This window comes from Podarcis melisellensis (genome assembly GCF_964234715.1).
Source record: "Podarcis melisellensis genome assembly, chromosome: 12".
NCBI lineage: Eukaryota > Metazoa > Chordata > Lepidosauria > Squamata > Lacertidae > Podarcis > Podarcis melisellensis.
This window is the reverse complement of record NC_138544.1, coordinates 36,072,936-36,088,516: the sequence shown is the minus strand read 5'-3', so window position 1 is coordinate 36,088,516 and position 15,581 is coordinate 36,072,936. Positions and strand designations below refer to the sequence as shown.

At 40.7% G+C, this 15,581-nt stretch overlaps 1 protein-coding gene across 1 annotated transcript in view; it reads left to right on the top strand.

Moving 5' to 3' along the window:
• The first annotated feature begins 73 nt into the window (after nt 1–73).
• The window catches only part of MINDY3 (MINDY lysine 48 deubiquitinase 3), a 31,432-nt gene continuing 15,924 nt past the window's right edge, over nt 74–15,581 (top strand). The window contains exons 1-7 of the mRNA XM_081882577.1: nt 74–272; nt 474–720; nt 6,692–6,771; nt 7,426–7,483; nt 8,392–8,565; nt 13,110–13,161; nt 14,301–14,415. Of these exons, the coding sequence (XP_081738703.1) occupies nt 624–720; nt 6,692–6,771; nt 7,426–7,483; nt 8,392–8,565; nt 13,110–13,161; nt 14,301–14,415 (576 nt within the window). The 5' untranslated portion in view covers nt 74–272; nt 474–623. The remainder of the gene's footprint in view (nt 273–473; nt 721–6,691; nt 6,772–7,425; nt 7,484–8,391; nt 8,566–13,109; nt 13,162–14,300; nt 14,416–15,581) is intronic.

The window sequence follows — 15,581 nt, the reverse complement described above, 5'->3', positions numbered from 1 at the left end:
GAGCGTGTTTGTGTGCATCCCTTCCCTTCCCCGCCCCGCTTCTGATCGTGTTGTTAACTCCCCGAGTCAGGATGGGCGGGGGGACAAAGTGAGCCCCGCTTCGACGCCTCCCATTCGACGGGGTGCTTGCTTGTCAAGGAGCTGCTCCAATGGGGGCTGCCCGTAGTGCCCAACCCCGCCATTCAGTATTACTACTGAGCCCTGAGGAAGGGAGCGGGTGAGGCAGGCGGGCGCGCGCGCGCAGCAGTGAGGGAGGAAGAGCAGAAAGGCCGGTCAGTATAAGCATCCGCGGGGGAGTCGGTCCAGGCGGCCCCTCGCGGGGAAGCGCGGCCTCCTCAGGCGCGGCCTCTGAGGGGAAGCCGGGGGAGGGCGGCGCGGCCCTCTGTCGAGGGAGAAGCGCCTCAACGGGCGGCGCTGGGCCTTCGTCTGCCCCTGTCCCGCTTCCTCAGCATCTCCCGCTTCTCCCCCTTCAGGCCCGGCAGCCGCCGCCTCGTGAGGAGTCCGCTTCGCCGCCGCTTCCTCCGCCTCCTGCCCATGTTCAGCGAACGCAGGTTGGCCGCCGCCCCTCCGTCGCCTGTGCCGCCGCCGCTGCCGCCTTTCCGCCGCCGCCGGGAGCCGCCGCCATGGCTGACTTGGGGCAGGAGGTCGTCCACCTGGTGTGGGGCAAGAAGCCCGGCACGCAGGGCCTCGCCGACACCATCTTCTGCCGGTGGGCACAAGGTACGTCCCGGCCTCCTCCTCCTCCTCCCCCCCCGGATCCTCCCTCCTTTCCTCTTCGCACCTTCACTCACTTTCCCTTTCCACTTTCCACACCCCTTCCCTCCGCCTCCTGCACACACGTCTTCTTGCCTTTGGACCCCTGTGCTCTTTCCTTCTCCCCCATTCTTCGTCAGGCGCTGGTGGGAAGCGTGATGCCGTCGGTAGTGTCTGGCAAGACAAGCGCTCCCAGCTGGCGCAGCCTTGAACTGCATCATGGCAGAGAGGTGGGTGGTTTGTGACTTGGGAGAATAAGGGATCTCCACCCTTTTTGCTCTTCTGTATCCCCCCCCCCCTTTTTGCACTGTAACTAGTGAGCTGAGATATATTCTCTCCCCTTGATACATCTTCCTTTGCTTGTTATTCCCCTGTTTTGAAATGGGCAGGAAGGGACCCAAATATACTGCGTGGTGGCACAGTCATCCTGATAGCTGTTAAGATGTGTCATTTGCTTCCCCACCCCCACCCTATCTATGTATGAACTGGGGATATCTTTTGCACCATAAGGTTGGCAAACCCTTTCTCTTTGTCTGTAAAAGTGTAAGGTATATTTACTATTGGGAAAGGGCGTATTTGCCACCCAGTTAGGCCCAGGTGATATATCACCCAGGACCGGTATAAGGAACAGACTGTGATGTCGGTTTCACTCAGCGGTATATCGCTGGTGAAACTGCCTCTGCTCCTGAGTCCCTCTTCTAGCAGCTGGAGAGAGTCAAGAGTTTCTATATCTCTGAGTGAAACCGCCATCCCACTCTGTCCTCATACGATAGAGGAGGAGAAACAAGCTGTATTGGTGAGGCACCAATACAGTTTGTTCCTCCCTCTGCATCTTTAAACTGCTCAACTGAGGAGTGTGAAACTGCCCTTGCTTTAGTTGAACAGTTAAAGGAGCCCCCAGCCCGGCACTGGCTTCTGCAAGCGGGGTGGGGGCTCTGTGAAACTGCTCAGCTGAGGGGAGCACAGTTGCCACTCCCCACAGCGGGCAGTCAAAGGAGCCCCAATGCTTCGCACATGAGGCACAAACAGTCTGCATTGTCCTAACCTGCGAGCCTGGGTGAAACTTCCTCAGCTCTCAAGGTGAAAGCTGGGGCAGTTTCACCTGGTGTCTCATGGGTAGAAGCCAATGCATCTTGTTTTTTCAACATCACGGTATATCGCCAAACTGCGATGTTTGGCTGGCAATACACCATGATGTTGAAAAGCTGGTGTCACCCAGCTCTAAACCCAGTAGGTGACAAGATACATCTTCTGCTGCTCCTTTGCCTGTGGTGCCTCCCAGCTCCGTGTTGTAAACAGTGCTACTATGTTCAGCACAGTTTTATTGCTATTTGTAATAACTATCCTACATGGTTGGGTAACATTGGTGCTATTCCGTCATGTGTGTAAGTCAAGGGTGCTGGGTTTCCTTAAGACAGTCATTCTAACCATTAGTTCTGATAAATTTCTGCCATGTCATATTACGTGTTATGTTTTTGGTCTGGTTTCACAGGGCTGGAAAATTGGTGCTCTTGCCCAAGAATCTGAAATACTTTTTGATTTGTTAGCAAGGCTTTCTTCTAAGTACTGCATGGACTTGGGATGTAAATTATCCTTTTAGTATAATTTCACATTTATAGTCTAGATTGCTGTGGAATATGTAGAAAAAGGTTTCAACATTTCCTCTCCTCTAAGCTTGACTTTGGCTTACTCTATGCATATAATGATGCAGCATTGATTGCATTGATAGCAAACACTGCTATCAACAGCTTGTCCATGAATAATGAATATAAAAACCTTACAAGTTATTCTGTTCTTTCTGTTTTGCTTTGGGAGATTTTTTTTGTAACCTAAAAGTTGATGTGCTGTGATCTTGGTAGAAAGAAATTATGGATTGTGTCCATACTACTGATTCCCAAGAGGTTAATAAAAGCTTTGAATTGCTTATTACAGCACTGGCAATAGAAACAATGAAGTGCAAATATTTATCCCATCACTGTGTTTGGGCATGGCACCGAAAGCTCCCTCTAAAAACAGCATTTAGGAATCATCCATGTAATCTTTCTAGAAAGTTAATATGGTCCTCATTTTAATTTCTCCGTATTTTTCATTTGACAATATATTATAATGTCCTTTTAGAAGTGCAATTCTGTAATTGGAAATTGCTAAATTTTGTGGACACCACAAGATGATTCAGCCCTATAGCCCAGTTAAAATAGCTGCTGGTGCGACTTAACCAGTATATGCTCATGTAGCACTGATAAGTTAAATGGAAATGTAAACATGTTAAATGAATTAATTGGGCAGTAACATGTGTAGTTACTCTTGCCTTTGCAGTATACATCGTCTCCACCATTCCAAATGTTGTACCCAGGTAACTAACCCCTTGGTAGATCTACAAAAAAAGGCACCCCCTAAAGTTATTGTTTCTGGATTGACAATATCTTAGCCCAGGCCTCCTCACCCTCGGCCCTCCAGATGTTTTTGGCCTACAACTCCCATGACCCCTAGCTAGCAGGACCAGTGGCCAGGGATGATGGGAATTGTAGTCTCAAAACATCTGGAGGGTCGAGGTTGAGGAAGCCTGTCTTAGCCCATTCCATCATTTCCATCAACTTGAATATCAGATGCATGGCAAACCACTCTAATGAAATAATTTGTTTTGCAATAAAAGGTAACTGAGGGAAGAGAACAAGAACAATTAGTTGGAAGTTTGGCTTCTTGCAGCAGAATGCTGCTGCTAATTGCTCTCCTCAGTTCAGTTCTGGCCACAGTTCATGTTTCATCATCAATAAAATATGCATTTGTGGTTATGACCATGTTCAAAATGTGTTGGTGTTATAGAAATGCTCCTGTTTGCTTCCAGTGGCCTACTTCATACATCACATTAAAAATAGATTGTGGTTCAATGTGAATGAGCAGTGAGGTGGTATATGCTGCTCATAGGTTCCTAAGGTGGTCCTCCTTCAATCTTCCTGCTGCACCACAAAGAAAACAAGCCAAAATTTGGCTTGTCATATTGTTCAAACCTGGGCTTGTGGTTTGTTCTTCTCAAGCCACACCACGAGGGTTAAACCAAGAACAAACCTTGATTTCTGTTCATGGTTGGTTTGAAAGAAACAAGCAATGAGCCTGGGTTCAGATAATAGGCCAGACTCTGGCTTGTTTTGTCTGTGGAGCAATAGCAGCAGGAGCAGGAGAAGAACACCACAGGAACTTTGAGCAGTGTGCAGTAGCACTACAGCCTGTTTAAACTATGGTTTGATGTGATCTGCATTCTAGACCAATGTGATTTGTCCTTTATTTTTCTACAACTGTTCTCCTTTGTGTGTTGGCTGCTGAAACAATAATCATGCATTATGTTGTCCCCTCTTGGGAACGGCTATTTTCCTTTTATTTCCTGTTTTACATTCAGGTAGGTAGCCGTGTTGGTCTTATGCAGTCAAAATATTTTTTTTAAAAAAAATTAATGTCCAGTAGCACCTTAGAGAGCAACTAAGTTTCTTCTGGGTATAAGCTTTTGTGTGCATGCATACTTCTTCAGATACCAGATATCTGAAGAAGTGTGCATGCACATGAAAGCTTTTTAAATTTATTTTCCTGTTTTACATAGAGAGGAATGTTATAAACGGGTATTGCATTGATTGCATTTCTCTGTATGTGTGCATGCTCAGTTAACATTCCGGAGCTTATATGTGCTTGTCACTATGTTACTTGCTATTGTTAAGCTATTATCTTAGGTTCTGTAGTTTGGCTGCTGCTGTCAGTGCTTTTATATTAAAGTCTGTTTGATTGAGGGACCTCTCAGCTGGATATGTTGATAAGAAAGGGAAGGGCAAGTAGTATGTTCTGGCAGTTGTCTGTTTTAAGGAGCTAATCAATGAATTTGTTTTTATGAGCAGATTAGGGTTATGTTAGGGCTCCGTGTTGCCTTCAGAAAAACACTGGCAACAGTGGACAGGAAATCTCATGGATGAACAATTCCAAATCTCTGAAATGTGTTGACCAAAAAAAAGGGATGAATCATAAAGTTGTCTTGGCCTTCTCTTTGCTTCTTCTTCTTTAAAAAAGTTTCACTTTGACTGGCAGTATTTCAGGCTATTAAATTAGTATTTACTGGCTGTACTGAAATAATTTGGTCAGAAGTGCAAGCTTGTTTGGTTATAATTTAAAATATTTGTGCCTATAATTGAAGGATCAATAAGAAAGAAACGTAAGTTGAAGAAATCCCAGCTAAGTAATTAATTTGAAGAATAATTTTCTTTTTGCAAAGGTTGGATAAAAAACATTTCAATCACCACCCTGGTCCATTTGTGTACATAATAAATCACATTCGCGTGTACTCACTCATGTAGACAGTGTGTGAACTTGAGTGACTGGGGGTATAGTCAGCTGCAATTTCTGTGTTTGCACAGGATGGAAAAATTGTTTTGTGATATATGAGAAAGTTGTGTGACCTGCTAGAAGATTTCTGGTAAAACAGGATAAATACCTCTGTCACAAATACAGTATACGCTGCGGTGTCTGTTAAATAGATGACTGTTACCATCTGTTCTGTTGACTTGGTTAATATATTTTATTCTTCACTTCCTTCTCCCCTAAGTTGGATTCTTCTGGTTTTGGTTCTATTGCAGCTTTTTCCCAACCCCTTTCACCACAGCAATTCGCATGGACTGGAATAGAAGCTTTCAAGCTTTACAGTGCCTTTGTGTTAATATAAGCTTCAGTTATTGTCAAGTCAGAAAACCTGGCCTTGTTTTGCTATCCTATCATATAACAATTTTAGAGCTACTGCTGAGCTCAATACAAGTTTGTTCTAACATTGTATTGTGACTATAATCTTCAGTACTCACATTCAAAATATTCCCCCTAAATACGCTTTTTAAAAAGTTCATAGAGTCCTTGGAATTACATGCAAGTCTTGCTTTTTATGTTGACCTTCTTCAGAGATGGACTGTATTTGTTTACCATTTCCTACAGTATCCTTGTAAATGTTTGTGTCTTGTAAAAATACCTTATTCATCCATTATATTGAAATGGCAGATGAAACTTGTATCCATTGTTTTTGGTTTGTTTCATGGTTCCATTTAGCTACTGGAAAAGCTAAGCAAAAGCGACATATTTGTACACTCTGTTCACTCCAATACCTCGTTTGTGTCAAAGCAATACACTGCTCTAGATTGAATATGACCTAGAAAGTGCATGGAGTTCAATACAAAATTGAGCAAAACTGCAGAGCACAGTTTTTGTGTGTGGCTGGAATGTATCATTGGGGAGTTAGGATATCTGTGTTCAGATGGAATTTATTATTTGTTGAACCCAGTCGAAGGTAGTCATTTGATGAGACCATGACTGTGTCCTCTCCCCCGCCCCGCCCCCCGGTATGTGGACATTACCATGTAGGTTTCCACTCCCTCGCCCCCAGTCATTTATTTATACTTTGTCCCCAGGACTTTTCCTTAAAACATTAAGAAAAAGATTTCTTTTACAATGTTGGAACCTGCTTAGGTTCTGGTTTAAGAAGAAATGTAGTGATATATATGTATATGTGCATATATATTGTATATATATTGATACAATAAAGGTATGCCCGTCACTGCAGCACTTGTATTGGAATGAGGATTTGATGGCCTTTGCCAAGCCAGACTGAATAACATTTGCACATTTCTAACAGAAGGTAGGATAAGTAAGGATATAAACACTAGGAAATGATAATTACCTACTACCACTCTGAAAATTAGGCTGGGGTTGATGCAGCTTCTTGAAAACATCAGTACAATGAATTGATACCGTTAAAAGAACTGAGCAGGGTTGTTTGAGTTTTATTAGGCAGAGACAGAATATTGAAAGTAGAACTCAGTAGTTTGACTCTGACAAGGAATAAGTATGAAAGACTGTTCTATTAATGGACATTTTTCTTTGGAAACAACTAATCCATTATTTTGGTTCCTCCTATTAGGGTTTGTATTTAGTGAATCAGAATCAACTGCATTAGAACAATTTGAAGGAGGCCCTTGCGCTGTGATTGCACCCATTCAGGTAATACTATAGAAGCTTGTGGAAACTATGTAAATTTGAAACATACCTATTTTTGCCTTCTGTCCTTTGGCTTATGTAAAAACCTAAAGTAAACACTATGACAAATATATATTGGTTGGGTTTACTTTAGGTGATTATTCTCTGTTGAAGTAGTACAGATTGAACACTACCAGTGCTGCTGTTTTGAGCCACTGTTGTCTGCAGCATTAATATAATACATAAAATCAACATGCCTACTTAAATCAGTTGCAGATATAGATCTGAGAACTAACCTGTTCCGTGAGTTCCTGCAGCACTTAACTCTTGATAAAGTTCATTTTATGTTTTAGGTAGGGGCAGATATCTAGTCTTCTAAATTGGCCATCAAATGCTTCAAACATTTGTAAGATTCGGAGAGAATGATATAATTGCATGAGAAAATTTATCATGCTGTTATAGTAAAGCAATTTCTAATCCCGTAGCTATGTAAATAATTTAGTGATCGTGAGCAAAAAAGTAAATTGTACATTTGCATAGGGAAAAAGGACTTCTGTAACTAGGAATGTATTTTATTTTTTAAAAAAGAAGTTAAACTGATATTGAAAATGGAACACTTTGCACCACTGAAGAACAAATCATACATATCTGATATGTCAATGTTATCTTTAATATAAGGCATTCCTTCTGAAGAAGCTTTTTACTTGTGAGAAATCTACCTGGAGACAATGTCAAGGTAACCATAAACCTACCTCCACAAGAGGGTTTTGATATAGTACTTGCCAGCAAATTACACAGTGCTAAGCTAAATTATAATTCACTATTATTCATGAGCTATTAGCAATATGCTTCTGCAGTAATTTGATGTTACAATTAGTGTACAAATGCATTATTTGCTGCTGATTTTGAAATAGAGGATATAGAATTCAGCATTACAAAATTTAAGTGGGGCTCAATAAAGTCCAAATCCTGCAAATGGAATTGTCATGTAAATTAGGCAAGTGGCAGAAATGTCACTGTATATTCTTTATTCTTACTACACAGTTTGTCTTACTGTTTCTGCTGAACTTGTTTCTCTTATCTTAGGACTGGAGAAGGTGGACTTATCCTCATTGATCATTGTATTCAATTAGGATAAGTGGAGGCACTTTGAACTCTGATGAATAAAGAACCTTTGCCCATTACCCTTGATTTTCTAAGGCTTAGTAGAAATTAATTGTGTGTATGTTTAGTTCCCCCCATAGAAAAAAACAGTGAACTGGAATCTGCCAAAGTTGTCAAATTATAAATGCAAAGAAAAACTGGTTCTTAAGGTTGAACTCATTTGTATTGTGATCATAACATGAATTGTAAACAGATCTTTTCTGCTCCGCATCATGCCTCCCTTGTTCCATTTTCGTACTCTTATCCTCCTGTCCCTGCTGAATTAAGTAGAAAAATTGGACTGGTAGATTAGGTGTCTAGGTAGCCTCAAGATATGCCGGTAGATTTGACCTGGAAACCACCAGTTGCCAATCCTTCTCCTAGCCTGCCTTAAAGCTGCCAGGGTTTAAGGAAAACCCTGAGTAGTATGAACATTGCCAGATGTTTTGCATGCAAGTTCAATGTCAAAATTTGTGTTTGTTCTGACTTGGAATATTTCAGAGGAAGAGCAGAAGAATCTCCTCTGTCATACCTTAAGTGATATTTTGGAACTGGCTTCCTCTGATAATTCAGAATCATACTGTTTGGTAACATGGCGAAGAGGAAGGACTGCTGAAGAAACTGCTAGTATTTCTGAGAGTTCTGCTGAGTCAAGCCACCAAGAGGACCAGCCTTGTAAGATATGCCTTGTGTAATATGATTCTGAACACTGGTTTTGTTTTGTTAACAAGCTTTCTTTTGTTTTTGAAAATTCTTTTGTTTTTAAGAATGCTTTTTATTATATACCAGATCATTATCCTGGCACTAGTTGTTCTTCAGTTGCAAAAATTAAGCTCAATACAGACTCATTTAAGTGCCATTGATCTAAGGCAGGGTGGGCTAACCTGTGCAGCATCCCCTCTCCTGAAGTCCATCATTCCTGATGATTGGCCATGTTGGTTCAGACTGATGGGAGTTGTAGTTCAACAACATCTGAGGAGTCACAGGTTAGCCACCCCTGATCTAAGGACATTGACAAACACTCAAGCCTAGTGTTGCATCCCATTTTATGGTGCTAGGCAACCCTTAGCTATTGAATATTAGGTTTATAATATTTGGATTATATAAACACATTTTGACTTAATAAAATGGTGCCCCTAATGAATCAGGCAGCAGACTGTATAGCACTATTTTTCTGATACAATAATTTAGAAATGCTGTAGGTGTGAGGCATAATATTGAAGAGGCATTCCTCTATCTGCTTCATGTGCATAACTTAAGAATTTCAGAAGTATTCATATGCAAATTTTCATCAGTTTAATATTTATTAAGCATAAGATTGATGAATTGTCAGTTCTATTAAATATATATTTAAATGTAGAGGACCAGTGTGAGTGATTTGGAAACAACTTTTCGCTGTTAAATTTATCTTACTACCCTTGTGTGTTCCATAGTTACTTTGGGTTGTTTTAACACATTTGTTTAGTTTCCACCTGCAGTCAATTTAATATGAAATCATTAGGTCATTCACAATGGGCAGTCACTAGAGGAGAGTTGCTATGACGAGAAATAATTTAAAGGCTCTTGCATGTGATTAGTGTTCTGATATTCTTGTCAAAATATTTTCTCTTAAGTAAGTAAATTTATTCATACGTGGGTCATAAAAATAAAAGGAGAAATTGAACCTTCCCCCTCACATAAATACACTTTATCATCATGTCATTGCATTTTGAAATATTCTTATTTAAAAAGCTACTTTAAAAAAGAGAATGCTGGAAAACCACTATAATTCTATGACATTCTGAAAAGTGCTATTATGGGTACCTTTTAGTAAAAGAGAACACCACATTCCTATCACTGGTATCTACTTCTGCATAATTGTGTGACATTTACCAGCATAGTTTCAGCAGCTCGTGATTTGTACTTTTCTATTCTTTCCTGATTTAATTGCAACAGAATGGGCACATATTTAATAAATATCGGTAACACAAGTATTCAGTATCCATTATCAGGTTCTAAGTACATGCGAAGAGTCTGGCTTTTAAAACCAACAAGCAAACCCACACTTATTCAATACAGGGAACTTTTGGTGACATCTCACATTACACAGGTGGGCATCTGCTCACATAGTGGGACTTGCTCTTGTTCCTTACAGTAGGGCTGGGTGATACATCAACATATCATCCAAAACCAGTTTGATCATTGTTTCATAATATTTGAGCTGACAATGTATCGTGAATCAAAATCTGTGTAAGGGCTAGGCAATAACTGGTTTTCTACATTGCAATAACTCACCAGTTAAACACTGCAATGTTATCACCAGCTAAACCTCACAATATCATCAGCTAAATACTGCAGTGTCATCACTAGTTAAACATTGGAATCATCCACAATGTCTGAAATAAGGGTAGAACTATACAGAGGCAAACAGGACAATGTCCAAGCAACTGCTACTACTAAAGAGGTCTAAAACTGATAGATGACAATATTATCAATCATCACACACTCAGTTTCATCAGCAGGCAAGTCAAAACACATCGCAACAGGGACTTCCACACACACACACAGACACACACACACACACACTGATGATTGTCATTTTTAAGATTTAGCCTGGTATTCTTTCTCACACTGCTGTCTCTGTCATACAGTGAATTAAATTTGAGGGAGGGATTTGACTTGAGTTCCTGGTTGCACAAAGTGACTGTAAAATACAGTGTAGAAATTGGCCTTGAGTTCATAAAATGGGATGTAATATTGAAACTTGCTATACAGAATACTTTCTTCTAGTTTGTAAGGAAAATAAACACCTGTAACTTTCTGCTTCCTCTCCTTCCTCTCTACACTAACACCAGATCACCTGCCTGCATTTTGCCCGTCAGGCATGTTTTTTGTATTTGACTTTTACTCAAATTTCATTTTCCTCAATGCATACCAATTTTGAAGCTACAACTTCTTGTAGGAAGAAAGGCATGTATATTTAGGAATATATGCAAAGTACCACAAAAAGTGTTCCTCATAAGGCCTTTTCAGTTCCCCCTTCTGGTGGCAGCCTCCCAAAGGGCCCAAAGGGGAGCTGCTGGAAGGGAAAACTGGCAGTTTTTACCTTCCCATTCACATGCTTCTCTGCATACATATTGGAGTCTTCTGTGGCTGAAAAACTATGACCCAGGGCAATATCTTTATATAAATTTAAATATAAAGAACAGATATGGGGAAAAACTGTTAGCTGAAAAGTCAGCGACTTTCCCTTGTTTGTCTACACACTTCTGATGAAACTAAACTATAACAGATTCTTATTCCAGTAACCATAGAGCCCTGATACATTTTATGGAGTGTGTTGTTTGCTGCAAAAAAACAACCCCTCGGAACTTTAGTAAATCATGTTTTTTGTACAGATACTTTATATTAAAGTTTCCCATTTCCCATTTTATACTTCCTTAAATAATGAATCAGGCAACTTAATTCACACCTTCCTGTTTTATACAGGACTTTTTCTCCCAACAGTACTTGTGTTCCTCTAATCATAGTCCATCTCTTGACATACTGTTCTTACCATTCCATTCAGTTCAGCAGGGTCAGTGAAATTGGCAACAGTAACTGGTCCACAGATTGCCAATGCAAAGTCTACTTGTTTCATCTGCTTTATGTTGTGCACAACTATGATTTGTTTGCCATTCATTGACTGTAATAGTGCTAATTCACAGGTTCAGAAATACCTTTATATCATAAGTCCCTCAGGTTGTGGTGTTCATAATTTAATTGGTTTTATTGGATGTGATTGGTGCAATAATTAATTGGTGCAGTAATTAATCTTAGAACACTTTTCACTGAGGCAGGGGTTCCCAAACAGTGATCTGCAGACCACTGGTGGTCCCTGAGCTTCATTCAGGTGGTCCAAAGCATGTCTGTAAAAGTACAATTAAAATCAGATCATTAAGCACAGCACATTATAAATTGCAACAGCAGGCAGAAAAATAATTAAATAGTCTGCCAACATTCTCTGCAACATTCAAGTGTTCCATGAGGAAGGGAAAGTTTGGGAGCCACTGCAGTAAGGCTGCTAGTCTGATTTTGAGGGCTTGTCATTCTTGTCATGTAATAAGAATTGCAGAAGCTGCCGCTATCACCTTTTCCTTAAGACCCCATATTAACAGTGATACAGATAACATTAGTTTCTGCACTAGTTTTCCTGGATGTTGAGTTTTATATTACAGTCATACCTCATGTTACGGCCGCTTCAGGTTACGTGTTTTCGGGTTGCGGACTGCGGGAAACCCGGAAGTACCGGATCAGTTTACTTCCGGGTTTTGCCCCTTGTGCGTGCGCAAAAGCGCTAAATCACGCTTCACGCATGTGCAGAAGCACCAAATCACACCTGTGCAGACGCGGCACTTCAGGATGCAAAAGCTGCAGGTTGTGGATGTGCCTCTGTCATGGATTACGTCCGTAACCCGAGGTTCCACTGTATATTATATTCTTTCTCACGTCACTCAAAGCAACATATATGTGGTTCCCATGCAGGTATGATGTTATGCTGAGCCCATTTCACTAATACTTGGCAACACATTAGTTAACTGGGAAGGCATCAGTTGGGTAAAGGAAAAACCCACTTCTAATTTAATTACAGAGGATGAGGGAAAGGTGGTATAAAGTCTGAACCTAGGAAGGCACTAAATGCTGTATTTTTTCCTACTGTTGGGTTACTTAACACATACTTGAGTAGAATAATAGAGGATAGTTATCTTTAAAAAGAGCATTGCTTAAAATACATTTTTCTAATTAGTTGTTCTTAAGCAAAATGTGTTGAGAGAAATGGAATGAAAATACAGCTGTCTTAACACGGTTCTGCTCTGAAGTTATCTGTATGACTACTCGCTTGCTCTTGTGGAAAATTTACTCAAATAGCAGAATTGTGTGTTCATTTTGCTTGCACTTGGTGACCTCCCGGCCGTGGTTGTCATAATTTATGCAAAACATGAAAGTTTTCAAGACTATTGAACTAATGGTTTGCTAGTCTAGACTCAATATTGCTAAATTGTTTGTACCTGTATTGTGGAGACCTAACTGGGTTACATTAAATTGGCTTGTGCCATGTAACTATACAAGTGGAAATGGGTCCAAAAGAGGGTGGGGGCTGGGGTTAAATTATGAAAGACTTGGAAGTATTCTAGCTTGCTGTGTGTTTCTTGTGTCACTTTTTGCCATGTGTAGTGCTGAAAAGTGTCTCTTGTGTATAGCTGCCTTGGCTGTCGAAGAGCTTGGCTTTGAGCGATTTCATTCATTAATTCAGTAAGTAACATGTTGGAACACTTAAAATACACTATCTTGTAGTTCCCCAGTAAACAAAACTTCTTTCAGGTGTAAGCCTCATACTTAATGCAGTTGAACATCAAGGTTTAAAAGATAATTAGGCTCAAGAAAGCTATTGCTTTAAGATCAAAACAACTGTGACTATCCAAATCTGTAATTTTAACTTGATTTTGTTGCTGCTTTAATTCAGGTGCTTATTTTAAAATTTCAGCATTAGCCTAGAAGAGTCATGGTTGAACATTTCAAGTGGCCTGAATACAAAATTGTTCTGAGAGCCACATGTATTTAGAAAAAACTGCATGGTTTTAAGCAATCCAATTTCTTACTCAGTCACCACAATTCAGCAGTATCTATCTTAATGTGAACTCAGGTTACACTTCCCAGATGCTCAAAAGCTAAGTTGGGAATGAAAGCTGTACAGATCCATATCCCCACTAATCAGTGATTCACACTTGAGGACATGTCAATGGGCCTGTGCTGTGAGAGGTATCTAAGTGAATTCTCTCTGCACAATTCGACTCTAGGGAGGAGTGAAGAAAGGGCACCTGAACTTACACCACCAGTTGAATGTATGGGGTTTGTGATGGAAGGGAACATTGTGTAAGCACAGCATTAGGCATGCAGTTTTCTGTACTTACAGCTTTCTGAACTGAGTTCAATATGGGGCTATTAGCTTAATTAGGCGTTTGCCATTTGAGAATATTTGTTTATAAGAGCAAATGCTACTATCTGCCCATTGTGTCTTTACCAACAAGAACAAAATTTTAAGTAGTCATTAAAGTTGTGATGACCTAAATCTAACATCTGCCAATTTTCACTGTCGTATGAGAACTTTTCAGGTGAAAAATCAAAACCAGGCTTCTAAAATTGTGACGCGTGCTGCCATATTGACACTACTTGTACTGTGTACATGCTATAACCATTATTTTTTCTCCATTAAGAAAGTTGCTGCTAATTGTGTTGCAAATGTATTGGTCACAGATACTACTGCATGCCTTAAGCATTCAGTTGCACCTTACGTTATCTTGCATTTTGTTGCTAGTCAGCTAACAAATACAAAATTGAACTCTGTCAAAGCTCAGTACCATGTCTAATGGACTTTTCTTTTCAATCTTCAGCAAGCAGTCATTCACAAGCTTTCCTGATTTCAAAGAAGCAGTTTGGAATCAGTATTCAGTCTGGACAAATAAATTTGGAGTGTTGCTTTTTCTGTATTCTGTGATACTGACAAAGGTTTGTTTCTATTTTTTAAAATGTTTGTTTTCTTAAACTAACAAAAAAAGAAAAAGAAGAAGGAAGGAAGGGGATTAAAGGGGTTTGTTTCCTCCATCCCATCACTTTCAGTACCATGTGTATGCCTGCATGAGGCAGGCATATATATTAACTTTCTGTTGTTTGGCCTGATCTTCCCATTTTGGTTTCATAATCTACAATTAGATGTTTTAATACTGTAAACTGTTAATTTTACACTGTGGGAGAACCTTGAGCTTTGTATAGGCACTTGTTAATCATGGATGGGGTGGGTGGAGGGGGTGTCCCCAAGCCAGCTGCTTTTTAGATCTTAGATTAGTGCATAGGTTTGAAGGGCATTTTTAAGCTTGTTTGACTGAATGTACTGTGAAACCTCCCTGCAAGTAGGAACCCTGGCTTAACAGGTTTTTGAGTTGTGGGAGCTGCTTCTAAGCAATTAAATCAAGAACGTGTGAACAAAAACAAACAGAAAAATAAAGAACCTATCGTCGCAACGCTGACACAAAAACTTTGCACATACACTAAGCAAAAGAATGAAGAATCACTACCCCTACCCCACTCTCCCAACCTCACAGTGTGTATGACAGCAGTGTCTCACTTAAAAAAAATTAGGCATAGTGAATGCAAAGGGGGGACATGCGATTAATGGCAGCAGCAAGCAGGAGATTGGCAGCGGCGATTGGGCGGGTGTTTGGTGGCTGCGGCAAGGCCTGCTGGCGATTGGTTGTGGCTGTGGCAATTGGGCAAGTGATTGGCAACTGAGGTGAGGCGGGCAGGCGATTGGCAGCTGCAGCAAGTGGGCACAGGGGCTGTTGGTAGCAGCAAGCGGGCAAACAATTGGCGGCTGCGGCGAGGTGTGCGATCGGCAGTGGTTGTGGCAAGCGATTGGCAGTGGCGGGCAGGCGGGTGAGCGATTGGCGGAAGTGACTTTCCCCATCCCCCCAAAAAGCTAAACAATTTAATTTCTTAATTTTGGGTTAAAAAAACTAGGGGTCATCTTATACATGGGGACGTTTTATACTGTACCCGGAAAAATATGGTGTGTGGTTTTTTTAACTCATTCAGACTTTTGGGGTCATTTTACAAAGATCTAAACAGCAGCTGGCTTCTCTTATGATCACTGGGGCCAAGACTTGCATGCGCCCCTC